This window comes from Balaenoptera physalus (genome assembly GCF_965194825.1).
Source record: "Balaenoptera physalus genome assembly, chromosome: 14".
In the NCBI taxonomy this organism is placed as follows: domain Eukaryota; kingdom Metazoa; phylum Chordata; class Mammalia; order Artiodactyla; family Balaenopteridae; genus Balaenoptera; species Balaenoptera physalus.
The window spans coordinates 82,217,853-82,241,765 of record NC_138893.1 but is presented as its reverse complement, the minus strand read 5'-3'; the positions used below and the strand labels follow the sequence as shown (position 1 = coordinate 82,241,765).

Here is a 23,913-nt window from a genome sequence, read left to right as displayed (position 1 = left end):
TTACCCTCACTAGACTGAGATTCTCTAGAGACCTTGTCTTCATACTTAGCTCTAAATAAAAGTCTTGGCATGTAAAAATTTGCTGAACTGAACCGAAATATAAGAACTCTCTATTAAGGTTACATCTTAATGTTACTGCAAAATTAAAGAAACTGTTACATGAATTTGTACAGTTAATACATTAGCGTCCCTAATAGTTAGTTTGTCTTTGTTTTGCCTTGACAGTTTTCACAGCCACTTACTTGTAAATAAAATCAGTTTTATGGTAGAGCAGTTTCTCTAAGGCAAGAAAATCTATATTACTCCAGAAGAAGCCATTATGACTGCTGTGGCAGAACATGCAGATATATTTAGATAATCACTTTTGATTTCAGTAGCATCATCGCCAGTCTGCAAAGACTCTTTACTTTGCACAACTACTTGTAAACATTTTTATTTTGTTAATCACTAAGATCTTCAATGCTTTTTCAAAACTTTACCATAGCTGACTTAGAGGCATTTTCATGACTTTTCTGAGAAATGAAATTTGAACATTGTTTTTGGGAAGATGTTGAATCACAGATGTTCTAATGAATATCATCATTATTATTTTGTCTTATAAGAATGACCATATTAACTAGTTATTCTTTCAAAATTCTTACCTCCAGGCCTGATGTAATATTATGGTGTTAATAGTAGCATGTACCTAGCACAGCCATTAATCATAACAGTGGTTCTTACTTTAGGTCTTAACGATTCTCTTGGCTTTGAGAAATCAGGAGGTTAACTAAAAATTAGAGGAGCACGGGCCAGGCACCCTTTGAGAACAATTCAGTGTTTACGTGCTGCCTTTGTCACTGGTAATTTGCCATTTGAATATGTGGGTATGGATTTGTGACAGACCTGTACCCCCTCCTCCCATACACATAGCACCATCATCAGTGGATCTTAACCTAGCTGAGTCTAGACTTCAGGCTTCCATATTTGAAATGTTTTGTTACTTCACTAAATGCTGGGCCCGACTAGTAATAAAATCACCTCACTGCAGAATGTAACATAATATGAGTCTATCTTGGCTTTTGTTTAGGATGGTAGAAACTAGGAAAACTTGGTCATAATAGTTTCAGCACGGTGTTTCACCGTTAAACAGTGTTTTATGATAGGTACCTTAGAAGAATGTTGTGGAGGCAGAGACCTATGTTTGTATTTGTCTTGAATATTTATTGTGGGCTTAGTGTAGCTTTTGAATTGTGGCTGAGGACAAGATATTTATTTATTTATTTATTTATTTATTTATTTTATGCTCTGAGATTTGGCACTGGGGGCGAGGAATTTTTATTTATTTATTTTATTTTTGGCTGCATTGGGTCTTCGTTGCTGTGCGCAGGCTTTCTCTAGTTGTGGTGAGCGGGGGCTACTCTTCGTTGCAGTGTGAGGGCTTCTCATCACAGTGGCTGCACTTGTTGCGGAGCACGGGCTCTAGGTGCATGGGCTTCAGTAGTTGTGGCTCACTGGCTCTAGAGCGCAGGCTCAGTAGTTGTGGCACACGGGCTTAGTTGCTCCACGGCATATGGGATCTTCCCGGACCAGGGCTCTAACCCGTGTCCCCTGCATTGGCAGGCAGATTCTAAACCACTGCACCACCAGGGAAGCCCTATATCTATTATCTTGACCCTTTTTTCTGTTCTCTTAAAGTTCTTGACAGGTAAGAAATTCTAGTAGGAGGTGAGAACCATGAATTCTGCTAATTTAGGGTCTTCCTGTAAGTTAAACTGTGTCACTGAATTATTGGAAATGCCTGCAAATTGGCTTTAGTGTGGAACTTTGAGACTAAGTTAAATCTATGTCAGTTTCATCAATACAACATTGGTATGAAAGTCAGAGATTACCAGACCATACATTAAATTTTGGGGCCAAATCCAGTATATTTGTACAATATTGTAATGGAGTTTGAAGTCTTGAGCAAGTTTCTCATTTTCTATTATGTTGATTTGATTTGGGGGTGTAGCATATTTAAAAATGAAGATTTTTACCAGTCAATCTGTAAGACCACTACTAGCCTGCCCAAATATTATTTTAATGATTAGAATAAAAATTTGAATTTTATATACTTGGCTTCTTTACTGGTGTGCTCTGGCATTTTGCCAGGTTAAGGATTTTTCATCAAACTTACCACTAAATTTTGACCATTGTGTAAAAACTTTTACTACAACTGAGGATATAACCTGCACAGTGTTGTCTGTTAGATTCTTATTCATTGAACTGCGACAGTTCTGAATGTGGTAGAGAATTAGGTACAACCAAATAGTGGAAGTCTTAGTTTAAAGGCAAGTTGGAGTCAGAAAAGGTTTGTGTTCTTTGGTATACATGATAACTTTTTTTAATAACGGTATATAAGAGTACATGGTCTGTGCAGCAAAAAAAATGTCCCAAGGCTAAAGTGAAGCCAATAGAATGATAATGTAACTGAAGAAACAATTTAATTTATTTCAGATGTGCTACCCCAAATTCTGCTGCTCAGTGGGACATAGAAAAATGGTAGAAGATCACTGCTAGAGTTTCAAAACTGGTAGGAAGTGGTTCTGGGTCTTTGAAACTGTTTTGTAATTATAGCAGATTCACAGATACTTGGAAACAGTGCTTACTAAGAAAAAGTAAACTACCTTTTGATAACTATAAAGGGAAAATAATAGTTTTTTGTTTGCTCAATGAAAAGATTTTAATTTAGAATTAAAAAATTTTAATGGGATTTTTAAAAAGCTGCATAGGGACTTCCTTGGTGGTGCAGTGGTTAAGAATCCACCTGCCAATGCAGGGGACACAGGTTCGAGCTCTGGTCTGGGAAGATCCCACATGCCACGGAGTAACTAAGCCCGTGTGCCACGACTACTGAGCCTGCACTCTAGAGCCCATGAGCCACAACTACTGAACCCGAGCGCCACAACTACTGAATCCTGCGCACCTAGAGCCCATGCTCTGCAACAAGAGAAGCCACCACAATGAGAAGCCCACGCTCCACAACGAAGAGTAGCCCCCGCTTGCCACAACTGGAGAAAGCCCGTGAGCACAGCAACCAAGACGCATCGCAGCCAAAAAGAAATAATTAATTAGTTAAAAATAATAAATAACAAGTGTTGGTAAGGATGTGGAAAATTAGAACACTTGTGTGTTGCTCGTGGGAATGTAAAATGATGCGGCTGCTTTGAAAATGGTATGGTGATTCCTGAGAAAATTAAACAGAATTACCAAATGACCCAGCAATTCCACCTCTGGATATATACGCAAAAGAAGTGAAAGCAGGGACTTCCCTGGTGGTCCAGCGGTTAAGACTCTGCACTCCCAATGCAGGGGGCCCGGGTTCGATCCCTGGACAGGGAACTAGATCCCGCATGCTGCAACTAAGAGCCCGAATGCCACAACTAAGACCAGGCGCAGCCAGATAAATAAATAAATAAATAATTTTAAAAAAATGACAGCAGGACTTGAAAAGATATTTGTATACACCTATGCTTATAGCAGCATTATTCACAATAACTAAGAGTTAGAAGCAACCCAAGTACCTACTGATGGATGAATGAATAAACAAAATGTGATATATACATAGAATGGAATATTATTTACCCTTAAAAAGGAGGGAGGTTCTTTTTATTTTTATTTATTTATTTATTTATTTATTTATTTATTTATTTATTTTTGGCTGTGTTGGGTCTTCGTTTCTGTGCGAGGGCTTTCTCTAGTTGTGGAGAGCGGGGGCCACTCTTCATCGCGGTGTGCGGGCCTCTCACTATCGCGGCCTCTCTTGTTGCGGAGCACAGGCTCCAGACACGCAGGCTCAGTAATTGTGGCTCATGGGCCTAGCTGCTCCGCGGCATGTGGGATCTTCCCAGACCAGGGCTCGAACCCGTGTCCCCTGCATTGGCAGGCAGATTCTCAACCGCTGTGCCACCAGGGAAGCCCAAGGAGGGAGGTTCTGATATATGCTACAACATGGATGAAGCTTGAAGATATTATGCAAAGGAAAATAAGGCAGACACAAAAGGACAAATATTGTAGGATTCCACTGTTGTATCTAGAATAGTCAAATTCATAGAGACAGAAGGTAGAATGGTGGTTGACAGGAGCACAGGGGAGGAGACAATGGGGAGTTATTGTCTAATGAATATGGAGTTTCCATTTGGAATGATGAAAAAGTTCTAAAAATGGATGGTGGTGATGATTGCACAATGTAAATGTACTTAATTCCACAGAACTGTACACTTAAAAATGGTTAAAATAAAAAAAAAATGGCTAAAATAGTAAATATTCAGTTATGTATAGTTTAACATACACACACACACACACACACACACACACACAAAGAACATATCATTATATCTGTGATGCAGGCATTAGAAAGCCAGTACTGCCACTCTACAACTGCAGCTGCTTCCTGGCACAAAGTCAGTGACTAGAAACTGGAGAATTACTTGTACACTCACATGCAACCAACATTTCAATAGTCTTTCTTTTGGATACCCAAAACTTCAGGAAAATGGCCCCTACTTCACTTTCTGCTTTCCTCTCATGTCAGAGCATCTAGTTGGCTGAACCTAATTCACGTTTAGAACCCTAGTTGCAAGGGATCCTGGGGAATAATTTTTACCTTTTTAACCTCTGTAGTACAAAAGACAACTAGAGGGAGATTGGAAAGGATCCTGAGTGCCAATTCATCATATTTGTGAAAGGATCCTGAGTGCCAATTCATCATATTTGTCCCAGGCACTGAGTCAATGGTGATTCATAGATGGTAATACTCCTTGTAGTCAAGTCATCATTTCCAGTAGTTGGCCAGATTGTCCTGCAGCTGGTCAGTCACAAAGATAGGATAGGACAAAACAAATAGCTTCAGTGAGGCAGAATAGGGGAAAAGTTTGTTGATAGTTATTGTCTCCTTTTGCAGTTCTGGGCTGATTGTGCTTAGTTTGTTAAACCTAATATACAGTATTTGCAGTTTTAATATGGTAACTGTGTTTTAATAAGTAAATGAGTTATTTACATTATCGTGAAGATAATTTAGTGCATGTCACTCCATTGGTATGCATTAAAGGCTCATTGATTAAAGAACAGTCATGCTACTGTTAAGAAATACCAGATAAGCTGTTTTCATTGTATTAAGTATGGGGATAAGATCATGGGAAATATGCTGAGCTCTTTTGCTGTCAAGCTGCTGACATCTTTAATTAGTATGAATTAAATTTGGAGAGAAAATAAATAAATTTTCTAGTAAATGAACAAGTTGATGTGCTGAAAATTGCATTTTTTAATAGTTTTCAAGGGACTTCCCTGGTGGCGTAGTGGTTAGGACTCCACGCTCCCAATGCGGGGGGTCTGGGTTCGATCCCTGGTCAGGGAGCTAGATCCCACATGCATGCTATAACTAAGGAGCCCGCCTGCTGCAACTAAGGCCTGATGCAACCAAATAAATAAATAAATATTAAAAAAAATAGTTTTCAAAAATTTCTCACCGGAGTCCATCCAAAAGATAAGAAATGTTTTGTTCCACTCTGTACAGAACAGTCAGCTACTTTAGTTTATCTGTTATCTATGAGTTGGAACTAAGTTTGAGTAATGCCTCTTGATGGTAAGATTCTGCATGAGTGGACTATTCTCTCAGTGCCTTGATAATAACATATTGACCTTTGATAACTAATTTCTTAATTCCTCATGATTTCAGAATAAACTTCTTTTAAATTTTATCTCAAATTGAAATGTTTCCTTTACGTACCAGTTAACATTTTGGACAAGTACCATGCCTTGCATGCAGTGCTTTTTGATGTGGATCAAACTTTAATGACGTAGCTAGGAGTTAGTGTCTAAATAATATGTCAGATTTTTCGATTCTATTATTCTACTTCTATAAATCTAACCCAAGGCACTGCAGTACTATTTGTAATAGTAATAAAATTGTGAACAGTTGCCGACAGTGGAGAAATGGACAAATTATTGTATAGCCATACAATGGAATTTCCTTTTCAAAGGATAGTTTGATAACATTAGACAGGACTCATGCAATAATGTTAAGTAAAAATGATACAGAATTACCAATGGTATGATTTCTCTATAGAAATTTTCTCTATAGAAAATTCTGTGGATGAAAGATAAATAAAAAATTGCAAGCATTAGTTCTCTGGGGGGTACTTTTGAAGTTATATTTTAAATGTTCTTCAACAAATATGTATTGCTTCTATATATTTTTCTGTCTTTTTATTGTAGAAGTGCATTACTCTAAAAGATCCAAACAATGCAGAAATTTGTAGACTACAAACTATAAAAGTCCTTCAGTCACCTACCTAGACAAATGAAGTCCAGTTTATCAACTTGTTCTTTTATGGATTTTGCTTTTGTTGTCATATCTAAGAAATCTTTACCTAACCTAAGGTCAGAAAGATTTTCTCCTGTGTTTTCTTTTAGAAGTTTCCTAGTTTTAGATTTTACATTAGGTCTGTGATCCATTTCAAGTTAATTTTTTATATGTGGTGAGAGGTATGGATTAATGTTTTTTGCATATGGTTATTCATTTGTTCTAATACGATTTGATGGAAAGACTATCCTTTCTCCACTGAATTGCCTTTGCACATCTGTAGAAAATCAGATATCCATATGTATGTAGGTCTATTTCTGGATTCTCTATTCTGTTCCATTGATTTGTATATCTTTATGCCAGTACTACTTTGTCTTGATTAGGGTAGTATGATAGAATTCTAAAATGACCTCCAGTGACCTTTGTATAGTGGGAAGGACCTGTGAGTCTGATTATCACTCTGTGATTATGTTATATTATATGGCACAGTTGACTAAGAAAGGGAAATTATCTTAGTGGACTTGACCTCATCAGCCAGCAAAGGACTGGGCTTTTCCTGGAGAAAGAGATTCTAAGTACACGGGGGATTCAACAAAGAAAAAGCTGCTGGTTTTCAGAATAGGAGGAGGCCCTGAATGCCAGTGGCCACTAAGTTTACAGTAATTTGTTACACAGCAGTAGAAAACAAACACTGTATACTTGTAATTAGCTATCTAATCTTATTCTTTTTCAAGGTTGTTTTGGTTATTCTGTGTCCTTTGCATTTCCATATCAACTACTGAAATAAGTTTATCAGTATCTATAAAAAAGTCTGTTGGGATTTTGATTGGGATTCCATGAAATATATAGATCAGATTTTGGAAGAATTGACGGATGTCAATGAAAAATTAACCAGTCGATCTAAGAAAGAAACGGAAAATTTTATGTGAGCCAAATTGAGCACTGTAACCCAAGAACAGCACATCAGAAAGCTCTCAGAGCTGTTCCGCCAATAAGAAGTGTAGGCATAGTTATATAAGTTTTTTTGAGACAGAGGGCTGTACTTTAAATGACGTTTTATTGACAGTTACACGCTCCAGATCTAAAAGTTGTGTGGCCCCTTACAAGATCAAGAAGGAATGTTATCTTTTTTTTAAAAAAATACATTTCTTTATTTATTTATGGCTGCATTGGGTCTTCATTGCTGCATACGGGCTTTCTTTAGTTGTGGCGAGCGGGGCTAGTCTTCGTTGCAGTGCGTGGGTTTCTCACTGCAGTGGCTTCTCTTGTTGCGGAGCACGGGCTCTAGGCGCATGGGCTTCAGTAGTTGTGGCACGTGGGCTCAGTAGTTGTGGCTTGCGGGCTCTAGAGCGCAGGCTCAGTAGTTGTGGCACATGGGCTTAGTTGCTCCGCGGCATGTGAGATCTTTCCGGACCAGGGCTCGAACCCGTGTCCCCTGCATTAGCAGGCAGATTCTTAACCACTGCACCACCAGGGAAGTCCTGGATATATTTTTGATAGGCTGATTGTTGGATAAGCGAAAGAGAGGTGACAAGGATGATTCAGTTTACCAAGTTCTATGGTGGATTCTTTTTTTAAAAAAATATTTTCTTGTAAATCGTTCTTTTTTTTTAAAATGTTTATTTATTTATTTTTGGCTGCGTTGGGTCTTTGTTGCTGTGCGCGGGCTTTTCTCTAGTTGTGGTGAGCGGGGGCTACTCTTCGTTGCGGTGCGCGGGCTTCTCATTACGGTGGCTTCTATTGTTGTGGAGCACAGGCTCTAGGCACGCGGGCTTCAGTAGTTGTGGCGCACGGGCTTAGTTGCTCCACGGCATGTGGGATCTTCCCGGACCAGGTCTTGAACCTGTGTCCCCTGCATTGGCAGGAGGGTTCTTAACCAGTGTGCCACCAGGGAAGCCCAAAGGTGGATTCTTAACCACTGCGCCACCAGGGAAATCCCAAGAAGGAATGTTATCTTTTAAGGAGTTGTCTTGCTGGTGCTAGGAGAATGTTGCTCTTTATGGCTGAGCAGGTATTTATGCCAACGGGGGAGGTTTGGTTGATGCGTAATACAGATACACAGTTCTCAGTAGTGGGGAGAGAGGAGGCCAAAGGGCAGAGAAAATATTTTTATGTTTGAATTCTTCTTGTCTGGACATAAAATATGAATTTTATTTCACAGCATTTTTATTTTCTTAAAAATTTGAGTCTTTTTGACCCACCCATGTCACTATTTATTTAGATCTTTAATTTCTCTTAGCAATGTTTTATAGTTTTTAGTGTACAGATCTTTCCCATGTTTGGTCAGATTTATCCTTGGGCATTTTATATTTTTTGGTGCTATTGTAAATGGTATTATTTTGTAAATTTCAATTTTTTTGATTGTTTATTTCTAGTATATAGAAATACAATTGATTTTTGTATGTTGATATTAAGCAATCTTGCTAAACTAATTTATTAGTTCTAGTAACTCGTGTTTGTGTGTATGTGTAGATGCCACTGAATTTTCTACATAGATTATCATATTGTCTGCAAATACAGTTTTGTTCCTTCCTTTCCAATCGTATGCCCTTTATTTCTTCTTCTTGCCTTATTCTACTGGTTAGATTGCTCAGTGTTTTACCGAAATGGTGAGAGTAGACAGTCTTGCCTTGTTCCTGATATTAAGGGGAAAGCCTTTAGCTTTTCATCATTAAGTATGATGTTAACCATAGGTTTTTCAAAGATGTCCTTTATCAACTTGATGAAGTTTCTCTTTATTTCTAGTTTGCTGAGAGTTTTTCATCGGGAATGAATATTGGATTTTGCCAAATGCTTTTTTGTCTTTTGAGTTATTGTGTGGTTTCCCTGTTTTAGCCTATGGTGAATTATTTTTATTTTCAAGTATTAAACTAACTTTGCACTCCTGAGATAAACATCACTTGGTTATGTTGTATTATCCTTTTAAAATATTGTTGGATTTGATTTTCTAAGATATGTTTAAATTTTTTGCTTTCATCTTCGTAAGGGCTATCAGGCCGTAGTTTTATTTTCTTGTAACGTCTTTGTCTGGTTTTGGTATCAGGGTACTACTGGCCTCATGGAATGAATTCAGAAGTATTCCCTCCTCTTCTGGAAGAGTTTTATTTTAGTAGTCCATTTCTCCCAACTTTTGTGCTATTGTTGACATATTTTACTTACATATTTACCCATATATCTACCATTTCTGGTATTCATATTTTCAAATGATGGCATTTTTGTTCTGCCTGAAGGACTTCCTTTTCACATTTCTGGTAGCTCAGGTCTGCTCGAGATGAAATTATTCAGTTTTTGTGTGTCTGAAAAAGTATTTGTTTTACCTTTGTTTTTGATCAACATTTTACTATTCATAGAATTATAGGTTGATCATTTTTTTTCTTTCAGTGTTTTAAAGACATTGTTTCACTGTCTTCTAGCTTGCAATGTTTCCAGTGAGGAATCTGCTATCATTCTTATCTTTGTTCCTATGTGTATAATGTGTGTATCCTCTCTTTTTACTTTTAAGATTTTCTCATTGTCATTGATTTTGAGTAATTTGATTATGATATGGTGTGGTATAGTTGTATTTGTTTGTTTGTTTGTTTTTTATTTATTTATTTTTGGCTGCGTTGGGTCTTTGTTGCTGTGTGCGGGCCCTCTCTAGCTGTGGGAGCGGGGGCCACACTTTGTTGTGGTCCACGTGCTTTTCACTGCGGTGGCTTCTCTTGTTGTGGAGCACGGGCTCTAGGCACGTGGGCTTCAGCAGTCGCGGCTCGCGGACTCAGTAGTTGTGGCTCGTGGGCTCTAGAGCACAAGCTCAGTAGTTGTGGCACACGGGCCCAGTTGCTCTGTGGCATGTGGGATCTTCCCGGGCGAGGGCTCGAACCCGTGTCCCCTGCATTAGCAGGCGGATTCTTAACCACTGCGCCGCCAGGGAAGCCCCGGTGTGGTATAGTTTTTTGTGTGGTTCTAATGTTTGGAGTTTATTGAGCTTTTTGATTTGTGTTTATAGTTTTCACCAAATTTTGAAAAATGTTAGCCATTGTTACTTCAGATATTTTTTTCTGTCCTCTCCTCTCTCTCTCGTTGTTTGGGGACTACAATTATGCATCTATTAAGTTGTTTGAAGTTGTCCCATCTCTCACTGATATTCTTTTCATTTTCTTTTTTATTTTTAATCATGGTAAAATATACATAACAAACTTATATTTTAACCATTTTTAAGTGCACAGTTTAGTGGCATTAAGTACATTTACGTTGTTGTGCAACCATCACCACCATCCATTTCCAGAACTGTTTCATTATCCCAAGTGGAAACTTTGTACCCATTAAACAGTAATGGGTATTTGTCTCCTACTGCTCAGTCCCTGGAAACCAACATCTACTTTCTGTCTCTATGAATTTGACTACCTCATCCAAGTGAATCATACAATATTTGTCCTTTTGTGTCTGGCTTATTTCACTTAGCACAATGTCTTCAAGATTCCTTTTAAAGGCTGAATAATATTCTCTTCATTTTAAAAAATTCTGTTTTCCCTGTGTTTCATTTTGAATAATTCCTATTGTTATGTCTTCAAGTTTACTATACTTCTGCAATATCTGATGAGCTGTTAATCCCATCCAGTGTGTTTTTTATTACATATCTTGTAATTTCATCTCTAGACGTTTGAGTTGGATCTTTTTTATGTGTCTATATCTCTATTTAACTTTTTGAACATTTGTAATACAGTTATCATAACTATGTTAATTTCCTTGTCTGATAATTTTATTATCTGTGTCAGTTCTGGGTCAATTTCAATTGATTTTCTACTGATTATAGATGAATTTTTCTACTTCTTTGCATGCCTGGTAATCTTTGGTTGGTTGCCAGACATTGTGATTTTACCTGTTGGGTGCTGAATACTTTCTTATTCCTATTAATATTCTTACGCTTTGTTGTGGGATGTAGTTAAATTACTTGAAAACAGTTTGATCCTTTCGGTTCTGCTTTTAAGATTTGTTTGGCTGGACCAGAGACATGTTTAGGTTTAGGGCAGGATTTCTCAATATCAGCACTATAGCACTTTGGGTCAGATAATTCTTTGTTGTGAGGGGCTGTCCTGTGCATTGTAGGGTGTTTAACAGCGTACGCAGCCTCTAGTCTTCAGATGATCCCCTAGTTGTGACAACCAAAAATGTCTCCAGAAATTGCCAGATATTTTCGGGGGGCAAATTGCCCTCAGTTGAGAACTACTGTTTTAGGGTTAATTTTGCCTTACTGCTATGGAAAGATCTTATTGTGTACTCTACCCAGTGCCCCACGAATCATGAGAGTTTTCATTTTTTTCCAGTCTGGTTGTTTATAGTAGGCACTTTTAGTGGTCTTGTGTGAATACTGGGCATTATTGCCTCTAATCTTTCTGGGTGGTTCTTTTTTCAGTCTTGTTTGGTTTCCTCACGTATATGTGCTGATCAGCATTCAGCTGCCTATTCAAGAGAGATCCTTTGCAAATCTCTGGAGTTCCATCTTAGTCTGCTTGGGCTGTTATAACAAAAATACCATAGGCTGGGCAGCTTAAACAACAAATCTATTTCTCGCAGTTCTGGAGGCTGAGGAGTCCAAGATCAAAGTGCCAGCAGATTTGGTGTCTGTGAGGACCTGCTTCCTAGTTCATAGATGGTCATCTTCTAGTTGTGTCTTTACATGACAGAAGGGAAGAGAGAACTCTCTGGGGTGTCTCTTATAAAGGCATTAATTCCGTTCACGAGGGTTCTGCCTTCATGACCTAATCACCTCCTAATACTATCCTATTGGGGGTTAGAATTTCAACATATGAATTTGGGGGGAATATAAACATTCAGTCCATAACAAGTTCTCTGTCTGTGTATCTTTCTCCTCTCTAGTATTCTATCCCAGGTACACTAGCCACCTTGATTTCCCTAGACTCTCAGTTCCTTTGCAACTCACCAGGTCTGCTGGGCCTCACCCAGTTTATATCCTGTACCACTCATGGCTGGGGCAGTAGGGCTCACCTTGTTTCCTACTCTCAAGGATCTCCTTTGTTGTCTGGTGCCCACTGTCTTGAAACTGGTTTTCTCCCCATATATTTTATCTATTTTTTGGCTGTTTCAGGTGGAAAAGTAAATCTGGTTTCTCTTATTGCATCTTGGTCAGAAGCAGAAGTCTCTTTAACTGATAGTTGATTCATATTAATTATTGGTTAAAGCTGAAAGTATTCTGAAACATTTACTTACCTAATTTCTTCATTATGTATATTTGTATGAAACTTATAGCTGTCATATTCTTCGTTAAAAGTCTCCTGTTCTCTGTAGTTCCTATGGTACAATGTAAATATTAAATTTCCTTGAAGCCTTTTATCATCTGTTAATATACCTCTTTAATGCAGGTTTTCATAGTATTATCTAAATATGGGCCTCTAACTGTATGTAGTAGCATACAATTAACGGGTGTGCCCTGACCTGATGAAGCACAACAGTGCAATGTGTCATGCTTTTAGGGCATTGCCACAGCAGGCTCAAAGACTTCCAGGAGGCTTTCTAGCAGCTAAAACACCAGCATCAAAGCCTGTTTGTTAGCCAGATTGAGGGTATAAAGAACAGATTGTTAGCCAGATTGAAGGTGCTATAAGACAGAAAAAAAAAATAACCATGAAAGAGATCATTTTGAGCATTGTGTGAGATGAAACTACTGAAGAATAAGGCTAAAAGGATGGGGGTGACTTGGAGCCCGTTGGTGGTAAGCTGTTAGAAAAAGGAGAAAGGTAGCAGAATAGAAGTAAAATGACAGAAGGAATCTGGCCTTATTTTGTATGAGAAGAGCTTCTCATACTTAGTTTGTAGCATGTGCTTGTTGGATATTCAGGGATATTCTCTGAAATAATTTATTCAGAGAATACCTTGGGGAAAAGATATGTATGTAGTGTGTAGGATGAAGCCATCTGGCTATCTATATGGGCTAAAACATAGCAAAATCATTTAAAATGGAACTATATATATGTAATACATGATATAAAATTATATATATCAATGTGTATAAATTCCATAAGTTGAAAGTGAATAAATCATAATTCCTTGGCCTTTGGGGTGGCACTGATATACTGTAGGTAAAAAAAAAAAAGAGTATGATTTTTTGTAGCTCTGCAGTGTATAATAATTAGCCTTTTAAAAGATGTCCTTACAGATGCATGTACTGTTAATTTTTTAAGACTGAAAAGCTATTGTAGATTAATACTATTAAAAGCTCTGTTTTGAAACACTGTGATTTAAGGTTTCCAAAAACTAGGATTGCTTTTTAGTAATTAAGAAACAAATATTTAATGGGCATGTTTCTTGTTGGCTGAATACTTTTGATGGTGTAAGAGGTACTTAGGTAGTTGAGTATCTGCCTTTTTCAGGTAATTTTAAGTATTCATGGCAAGAGTTTGTGTGGATAGAAGAATGCAGAAGTAGCAGCTTTTTACTTTCCTTAGCATAAGGAAGCATAGAAAGTTTTTCATAGCCAAAAATGCATGTTGTAAGGGAATGATAAGCACTAAAATCAGGAATTACTACATCTGAGAGGAGAGGAAGGGGTTGCTGTCAGGGAAGGACATTCACTTGTATTGATGTTTTGTTTTGCTTTTAAAGCAAACTTTTAAAATGAAGTTCAACGTATGTAAAGTGTAGATCATACGTATACAGATTGATGAATTTTCACCTGTATAACTAATACCCAGATTAAGAAACAGAACATATGTATTGGCACTGTTTGGTTTTTTGTTTTTTTTTTTTCTTTCAAGCTGGGTAGTGGGCACATGGGTGTTTGTTGTATCATTCTTTCTCCTTCTTCATCTTTTTTAATGCTTTAAAGTTTACCTACTGTGGTTTTTTTTTTAATATATATAATATTTATTTATTTATTTTGGTTGCACCAGGTCTTAGTTGCGGCACGTGGGCTCCTTAGTTGTGGCATGTATGTGGGATCTAGTTCTCTGACCAGGGATCAAATCCGGACCCCCTGCACTGGGAGCGCGGAGTCCTATCCACTGCGCTACCAGGGAAGTCCCCATGCTGTGTTTTTTAAAAATCATCTCAGAAGGAAATATGGTCTTTAGAGATCTGGAAAATGTCAGAAAGCCCACAGGCTTTAGTAGCTGAGAAAGTACTTTAGGGAACTAGGTTTCTTCTCCATGTAGGCCTTTGTCTCCCGTATATCTGATAAAGTTTATAAACCTGATATAGGCCCAAGTTACTGAACATTTTAAAATGGAAAAAGAACATAAACAGAACTGTGTGGGATCAAAGTAGTAAAAATTATTAGTACTTTTTGAAACAGCACATTATTGGCCTTTTATAATTGCAGTATAGGGAATTCCCCAGGGGTCCAGTGGTTAGGACTCCATGCTTTCACTGCTGAGGTCCCGGGTTCAACCCCTGATCAGGGAACTAAGATCCCGCAAACCACGTGGTGAGGCCAAAAATTAAAATTAAAAAAAAAAAGGAAATACTATAATTGCAGTGTAAAATATGGCCCCTCAAATTTATGGTACATTGAAATGTTTTATCACTAAATCTCAATGATAGTTTAAGAAGAAAATTCCTTTTTCAATTCTGTAATGGAATATTCAAGGTATAGAAAGAAATGAGCTGTTAAGATATTTATAGATATTTATATCTAGTAAAGGCTTTATATTTGTTATAGAAATTATTTGTATAGTAGATAGAAATATGCTTAATCTAAGGGGTTTCCTGCAATTAGTTATCTATCTGCCTTTGTGGGGTTGTGTTGTTTTTTGGAGGCGGGGTGGGGGGGATAACTTATTCCATGAACATGAAGATTTCTGAAATTTGATTTATTTTTACGTATAACAAATCTTTCTATATATCTCATTTTATGAAAAGTGTTGAGTTATTTTTCTCAATTGTTCTCACCAGTAGGCTATTTCTAATTAAGTTATGGCTTGCTGTGGTGTGGAAAAGCCATTTGTAAAATATTACCAAAAAAACATTTTGTAAAAATGTTCGGTCATTAGCTTTCCTTCTGCTATTGGGGTTATATGCATATAATTATTAGAATGTTAATCTGTTGAAAACTACTCATTAATGAATAATTTTTGTTTCTTTTACTCTCGTCCAGAAGCCAATAGGGCAGTGTAGATGAATTACTGTTTCTGATGTGTTTACGTTTATTTTGTCTTCAAAGGAGTTGTTAGGACACCCTGAAATTTTTGTTTTATTTTCCTGTTTTCCCTTGACAGGCTGTGGAAGAGGAAATGGCTTTTCCTAATCAGCTCTGCATTCGCCGCTGGACTACCAAGCATGTAGCTGTTTGGCTGAAGGATGAAGGCTTTTTTGAGTATGTGGACATTTTATGCAATAAGCACCGACTTGATGGAATCACATTGCTAACGTTGACTGAATATGATCTCCGGTCTCCTCCTCTGGAAATCAAAGTCTTAGGGGACATTAAAAGGTTAATGCTGTCAGTCCGAAAATTGCAGAAAATACATATTGATGTTTTAGAAGAGATGGGATACAACAGTGACAGTCCCATGAGTTCCATGAGCCCTTTCATCAGTGCTCTTCAGAGTGCAGAGTGGCTCTGTAATGGGGAACCTTCACACGACTGTGACGGACCCATCACTGATTTGAATTCTGATCAATACCAGTATGTGAATGGTAAAAACAAACATTCTATTCGAAGATTGGACCCAGAGTATTGGAAGACCATATTGAGTTGTATATATGTTTTTATAGTGTTCGGATTTACATCTTTCATAATGGTTATAGTGCACGAACGAGTGCCTGACATGCAGACCTATCCACCACTCCCGGATATATTCTTAGACAGGTAAGTTTTGTTTCTAGTTGCCACGTTTGTAGAAGATAGCTGTACTAGCAGTGATAATGATATATTCATGATAATTACGTTGTTTATTATTGTTGTTTTGGTTGATATATACTTCCCATTTGCTTTATCTGGTAGTATATAAAGATATGCTTTAGAATTGCCTTTTTCCCTTAGAGTAAACTAGACCTTAAGCCTAGATGAGTAGGAAGAACCACTGCTTAATTTATTTTCCTACAGCTATGTTATAGCTCCTTGGGCACTTCAGATTTTAAAAGGGTTTCCTGGAATGTTATATGTAATAAATGGAATTTGTTTACTTTTTTAAAAAAAAAGATGAACAGGGTTTTGCTTCTTTTAAAAATATGGGGAGGTCTCATGTATCATCAAATAAATTAGAACTATCATAAATACAAACTGATTCGTGGAAAGTATTCTGTTTTTATAAATACTGAATACATAAAAAAGAATATAGTGTATTATATGAAAAATAAGAATAGAACAAAACTCAAAACTATTAGTTTTTATATTTGTGGTTTTAAAAAATCTTTTTAAAGTTTGTAGTGCTATCTTATTTGTTTTTATAAAACGTGCCCTTCTTTAAGTGCCTTATAGTATATGGGGTTTTTTTAAATGAAATGAATTAAAATGTCCACGTTAAGATGGCAGAATGACATATATATAACTTTTTGTTCTCTCTCAAGCCCTGACTAAAAGTATAGTAAAGAAGTTGTGTTTGTTTGTTGGTCTTAAGTTGTAAACTTACAAGGAAAGGGTAGATAAGAGAGGAGAAAACAGCCATACATTTTTGGGAGTTTGAAAGCAGATGGGTGAGGGACTTCCCTGGTGGTCCAGTGGTTAAGACTCCGCACTCCAATGCAGGGGGCCCGGGTTCGATCCCTGGTCAGGGAACTGGATCCCATATGCCACAAATAAAAGATCCCGTATGCTGCAACTAAGACCCGGCGCAGCCAAATAAGTAAATGAATATTAAAAAAAAAAAAGAAAAGCAGATGGGTGAGTGGCAACTAGCAGAGCTAAAGTAACCTAATTCTAAAGCAGCAGTCGGGAAAACTGAGAACCAACACAAACTATCTTGCAGATTTCTCAAAGCTCTGGATACTGTGGGTGAAAGGGTGGTGCTAAAATAAGAAAGCTGTTTAAGAAGCTGTTAGATCCCTATATCTCCTTCCCTGTTCTATCGTACACAATTTTTCCAACAGAAGACCCTAAGGAAGTAAGGAAGACAGCACGTGGATATCTGATGAAAGAGTACTCTAGGCAGAGGAAACAGCAAGGTGCAGGAATCCTGAATTGGTAGTAGGCTTAGCATGTTTAAGGAACAGCAAGTGAGAGATGGAGAGAACAGTTGGAGATGAGATCTGAGAGGAGACAGGAGTCCAGAGTTTGTAGGTACTTGTAGACAATTGTAAGGACTTTAGCTTTCATTCTAAGTGAAAAGGGAAGCCATTGGAAAGCATTTAGGAGAAGAGTAGAGTGATCTAACTTCCATTTTAAAAGGTCACTCTAATTGTTGTTAATAGAATAGCCCGGGGGGTGGGGATGGGAAAGCAGAGGTTAGTTAAATTATTGAATTCATCTAGACAAAGATGGGGTGGATTGGATGAGAAGAGTAGTGGTACATACATATATATGTGGGTGTGTGTAGATATACATATATGTATGTATATATATGTGTGTGTGTGTATGTATATACATACAGGCAACAAGATTTGCTTATGGATTTGCATGTAAGGTGTAAGAGAAAGAGAGAATTCAAGGATTATTCCAAGATTTTTGACTTGATCATCTGGAAGGATGGAGTTGCCCTTTATAGAGGTGGGAAGACTGTGGAAAGACCTGACTTGGAGAGAAAAATAAGGGTTGGTTTTAGACATGTCAAGTTTGAAGTATCTTTTAACACCAAATCAGAAGTCAAGTAAGAGATGGAAAGATGAGTTAGTGTTCAGGGAGATCTAGGCTGAAATTTGGGAGTTACAAGTGTAGGTAAAGCCATGATATTAGATAATGTCTACTAGGAAGTGAGTTTAGAAGGGAAAAGAAGATTGAAGATTGAGCTCAAGAACAGGTATAATGTTTAGAGGTCAGAAAAGTAAGGCAAAACTAGTAAAGAAGAAGACTGAGGAGGTCAGGGCAGAGAGAGTGAGAGAGTATTATGGAAGCCAAGTTAAAAAAAAAAGAAGTATTTTAAGAAGACAGGAATAAATTATAATTAGCTGTGTCAAATGCTGCTGAGGGGTCAAGTAAAATGAGGATAATTGACCGTTGACTTTGACAAGAGTTAATAAGGGCAAAAGCCTGATTATAATGGGTTCAACAGAGAATGTGAGACTGGAATTTACCTAAAGGTATATCTCCACAAATATGAAACAGCATATGGACAGAGTTATTCATTGTGACATTAATGGTAGTAATTATAAATATTGGAAATAATCTAAATGCTTATCTATGGAAAACTGGTTGAATATACTGTGGTACACCTATACAATAGAGTACTATTTAATCATAGAAAAGAATGAGGAAGATTTCTATGAACTGATGTGAAATGGTTTGTAGGAAAAACTCAGTAGCTGTGAAGCACCATGAGCATCCAGATCATGGTTTCTAAATACCAATCTGTACTAAAGGAACAGACCAGGGCTCCTTAGAGAAATGGCTAATTTTAAGTCTGGGGCATGGTAAGCATAAAATTAGCCTGAAATAGATTTTGTGCCATAAAGCAAGGAAGTGGAAACCTATCAAAAGAACATATGAGCTGGTTTTAAGGGGCTCCCACTGATCAAATTAGGACAGTTGGAACATCAAAAAGCATAATGATGGTAATGGATTATAATATACTGAGAAAGAAAAAGAATCTATGAACCCATAGTGATAAACAAAACAAACAAAAAGTGGTGGACTGAGAGGGGAAGTTCTTCAAGGGAATTATAAGGGAAGTTGAAGAGCCATAACCAAGCGCAGTACATGAACTTTAATTGAATCCTCGATCAAGAAAAAAAAAATACTGCTATAAAGGACATTTTAGGGACAGTTAGGAAAATTTGAATATGGATGGCATACTAAATGATACAGTTTAACACTAAATTGGTGTTACAGTTTCCTGGGTGTAATAGTGTATTGGGTTATGAAGAGGGTGTCCTTGTTCTTAGGAGATACATGTTGAAGTATTTAGGGGAGAAGTGTCATAATGTCTGCAACTTATTTTGGGAAGGGTTTAGTCTCCTCCAAGAGTGTGTATGTGTATTTAGGTTTGTATAGAAAGAGGGAAGTAAAGCAAATATGGGAAAATGTTAATTATTGTAAACGATAGATTTAAGTGAAGAATACAAAGTATTTATCTTTCAGCTTTTCTTTTGTTATGATCAGAATTTTTCGAAGTAAAAAAATTGGGTAAAGAAATGAGAGAGAGGAAGAGAATGGGAAGAGAGAAATTGGAAACAATCAAGTCTTACAAGCCCTTAAAAGTTTTTCTATAAGGGCAACAGAGAAATGGAGTTGTATTGGAGAAAGGAGGAAAGGATATGGAGTCACCAGGGTTTTGTTTTGGATGGGCTATATTATATAGCATGATTGTTGTACTGTTGATAGGAATGACCCAATTTAGAGGGAAGGAGATACTGTTAGAGGAAAGAGAGGGTATAATTAATGGAATAATATCCTTGAGTAGATGAAAAGGGGTAGGATCTAGTGGGTGGGAGAGGCTGGTCTTAGGCACAGGGTCTATTAATTCATAACAGAGGGGAAGACAGAAAATATGGAAACAGAGATATAAGGTTGCTAGATGTGATGGTAAAGCATGAGCAAGTCCTCTGCTGATTGTTTTTATTTCCTCTGAAAACAGAGATTTAGAAGAGAGAGAAGGTCGGAGCTTTGAGGAGAAAGGATGAAGTGTAAAATAGTCATCTATGAGAGTGAATAGACTTGTGTGATGTAGTAGCCCACTAAAGACCTCCTTGAGATTAATAGTCACGTTGATATTGTGTTTTTTTACCAGCCTCAGTCAACTGCACAGATACAGGTATAGAATAGGTAGATAATTGGACTTAAGTGGGCTTGAAGTTTTGCTAGGCAATGCAATGAAGGAAAAAGGGGAAAGGGAGTGATTATAATGACTAACCATGGACATAGGTAGATAAGGAGGGACAGGAGGATATAAGGTAGGTGAAGGACAGTGAAAGTGTTATAAGATCTATGGATTTGGGGTCTCAGAATTATTGAAGTTGGAGTACTAAAAGGAATAAGATGGAAAGACAAGAGGTGTTGGTTAGTATAGAATTCTTGACATTGAGATTATGAAGAAGAATCTTGATAATGACAAGATCCAGTTTATAACCGTGGATGGTGGGTCGCTGAAGTAGAGTAAAAGACGAGGTCATAGGAGGAGAAGTAAAAAGAGGAGTGAGAAGGATATATACCACAACAGGAGAAGTTTTGGAGAGTGACAGTGAACCAAAAACTAAAATCTCAAGAAATCAGAGAATGGATGCTGAGGTTCTATAGATGACTATGAAAGGCATAATGGGAAAAAAGAGGGAAATGATTGATCATGAGGATTTTATTTTAAAGTATACAATTCAGTGGCTTTTAGGATATTTACAAAGTTGTGCAACCATCACCACTAATTTCAGAACGTTTTCAACACCCCAATAGACTCATATCCATTATCAGTCACACCCCATTTCCCTCCTCCCTCCAGACCCTGGCAACCACAATCTACTTTCTGTTTCTATTTCTATGGATTTGTCTATTCTGGACATTTCATATAAATGGCCGTTACAGCATGAGGCCTTATTTTGTGTCTGGCTTCTTTCATTTAGCATAATGTTTTTAAGACTCATCCATATAAGTAGTATGCATCAGTACTTCATTCCTTTTTATTACAGAATATTATTTCATTGTTTGGATATACTACATTTAGCTTATCCATTCATTAGTTGATGAAGGTTTGAGTTGTGTCCACTTTTTGGCTACTATTAATAATGCTGCTATGAACATGCATATACAAAGTTTTGTATAGACATATGTTTTCAATGTGCAATGGGGGTTTGAAACCAAATTTTGCCTAACAGCCTACAGTGCCACCAGCTACAAAGCCCCGTGCTCTTAAGTATCTAAACTTTATTCACAGGAGAATGGTAGCAGGTGCTGTCAGCATTCCTCCTATATCCCCTCAGATCTCTTTTCCATTTTCTTGCACATTTATACTCCCAACATCCAGCAATTGTATGTCTTTGTTGGAGAGCTGCTCTTGGGCTGCTGGAATACACTTTGCCTGCTTAAAAAGAGAGCCAAACATACTTGGAAATTTACATTCCTTCAGCAGCAGCCCTTAACCAATAACTGATGAGGTGGGGTATAAATATTTCATTTCTCTTTGCCCTAATTAGGACAACTTTTAGGTTGGACCTACACTGTCTCCCAGATTCCTCACAGGATTGAGCCAAAGTTACCCTTGCCTGAGTTTACCACAGGGCTTTGCTTGACGTCTCACTCTTGCCTTGCTTCCTTGCCTTCCTGATCTCATTTCCCCACTACCGTATATTTTCCCTTGGGAACATTCCTAATAACTTTCACAGTGATCTTTGTTTCAGAGTCTGCTTCTGAAGCTTACTTGACACAATTCCAAGAGCTTCAGCACATCATAAACAAAAAATTAGGAGATAGAGATGCTTCTAGAGGCAAGCCCACTTATATGTGAGGAGGGATAGCTAATAACCATAATAGAGAAAACAGAAGCACTATAAAAAGCACACATAAATAATGGAAAAACCACATTAATCTGGGGCTTCACTGCCTTTCATTTCTCAGTAGTCTCTGAGGTCATTACCATGTCCGGTGTAATAATCAGTGTTCACAGTGATGACTCTGAATTATGAAAGAAAATTAAATTCTATCCAGAAAAAAAAAGGCATAACATGTATTAATGCATTTTAGAAAGCATTGCATCAGAATAAATATGAGATATTGAAAACACATTTGACAATTTCCTTGCAACACTTCACTGAAAAAGAAACAAGAAAAAGTGGGGGTGGGGGCCCCCAATAATCCCATGAAGGCAGTAGCAGTGATAATAATGAAAATTTGGAAAGTAGAAAGCTAAGTGTCTGTTGTGAGGTTGGGAGTGGGGACTAGCGGTGCTCCAGAAAAACCCTCAAAACAGGAGGCATCAAACATCTCTCAAGACTGGGTATAGATAGGAGCTAAATATGGGAGAACTGGTTGAAAATCAATTTAAGACCTGTTCTACTGCAACAGAAGACAGGTGGTTTGTTCTCCAGAGTAGTTGAATGTGAGGGACTCTAGACTCGGGGACACCATGCCCAGATGAGAACAAAGGTACCTGTTTTCATTGTATTTTCAAGGTGATTAACTGTAAATCTAGATCACAGAGACTTCCAGCTCCCTTCCTTAAGTAACCAGACTAAGTTCTCAGCCCCAGTCATACCCAGCCCCAGTCTTCCAAGCAGGAGAACAGATTCCTCTCCTTGGAAAACCTGCACAAGAGAAAAGGACTACAGATACTGTGGTAGGAGAGATATCCCTATCTCATCAACTAGACCTCTGTTCTATCACAGTGAAACCCATACTTCATAACCTCAGTCCATGCACACAGAGCATCACATTATTTTTTTTTTTTAGTACTTCCCTGTCAAATATGAATGGTCAGTCAAGAATCACCAGACATTTGAGGAAAACAGATCAGTACAAATAGAAAAAAGCAAACTGGGAAACACAAAATAGGGAGCAGAAGAACACTTCAAAAAAAATAACCATTCGTATACTCACAGATAAGAGATATTGCATTCTATGAGACAGTAACAATAGACTATGAAAAAGGAAAATTCAGAGAAAAAAAGCTTTTGAAAAATAAAAAAATGAAAGTAGAAATTTAAAATCCGGCAGGATAATTGGAACATGGATTTGATGAAATTGCCCAGCATGTAGAGCAGAGATAAGAAGTAGAGGAGGAAAAGTAAGATCAATCCACTTGGCCCAACAGTGGAAAAAATAGGGGTTTTAGGAAGAACATAGAGAAAATGAAGAGGAAGATATTATCTAAGCGATAATAAAAGGAAATTTCTCAGAATCAAAGAATGTGACTTCCTAGATTGAAAGGGCCAGCTGAGCACCCAGTACAAGAAATGAAAAATTTCAGAACACTAGGTATAGACAGAAGATCCTAAAAGCTTCTCAAGAGACAAAACAAGTAACACACAAAGATTGGAAATCCAAATAGCATCAAACTTCTTAGCAACCGTGGAAGTGAGATGACAATGGAACAAATGCCTCTAACGTTCTGAGACAAAATAATGTCTAACCTAAAATGTTCTGCCTAGGCAAACTACCAAATAGACATAAGGCTAGACCCAAGGGTATTTTAAAATTTGCAAGTCTCAAAAAAATTTCCTCTCCAACCCCACAGCTACTAGAATTGCTAAAATGAAAAAAATTGCTAATGACAAGGCCTGACGAGGATTCAGAGCAACTGATGCTCTCATACTTTGCTGGTAGAAATGTAAAATGGTACAACTGCTTTGAAAACAGTTTGATAGTTTTTTAAGAAGTTAAACATAAACTTAACATAGGACTCAACAGTTTCATTCCTAGGTATTTACCCAAGAAAAATGAAAACATACGTCCATGCAAAGACCTGTATGTGGTCTTTATTCATAATCACCCAAACCTGGAAATAGCCCAGAATACCCATCAACCTGTGAATGAATAAGGAAATTGTAGACAAAGAATAGATAAAGAATTAATTGTACATGCA

General features: G+C 37.4%; 1 protein-coding gene across 3 annotated transcripts in view; it reads left to right on the top strand.

Moving 5' to 3' along the window:
- SAMD8 (sterile alpha motif domain containing 8) overlaps nucleotides 1-23,913 on the top strand; it is a 106,113-nt gene that overhangs the window by 41,155 nt on the left and 41,045 nt on the right. For all 3 annotated transcript variants that reach the window (XM_082425718.1, XM_082425719.1, XM_082425720.1), the window contains exon 2: nucleotides 15,532-16,124. In XM_082425718.1, coding sequence (XP_082281844.1) covers nucleotides 15,532-16,124 — 593 coding nt within the window. The remainder of the gene's footprint in view (nucleotides 1-15,531; nucleotides 16,125-23,913) is intronic.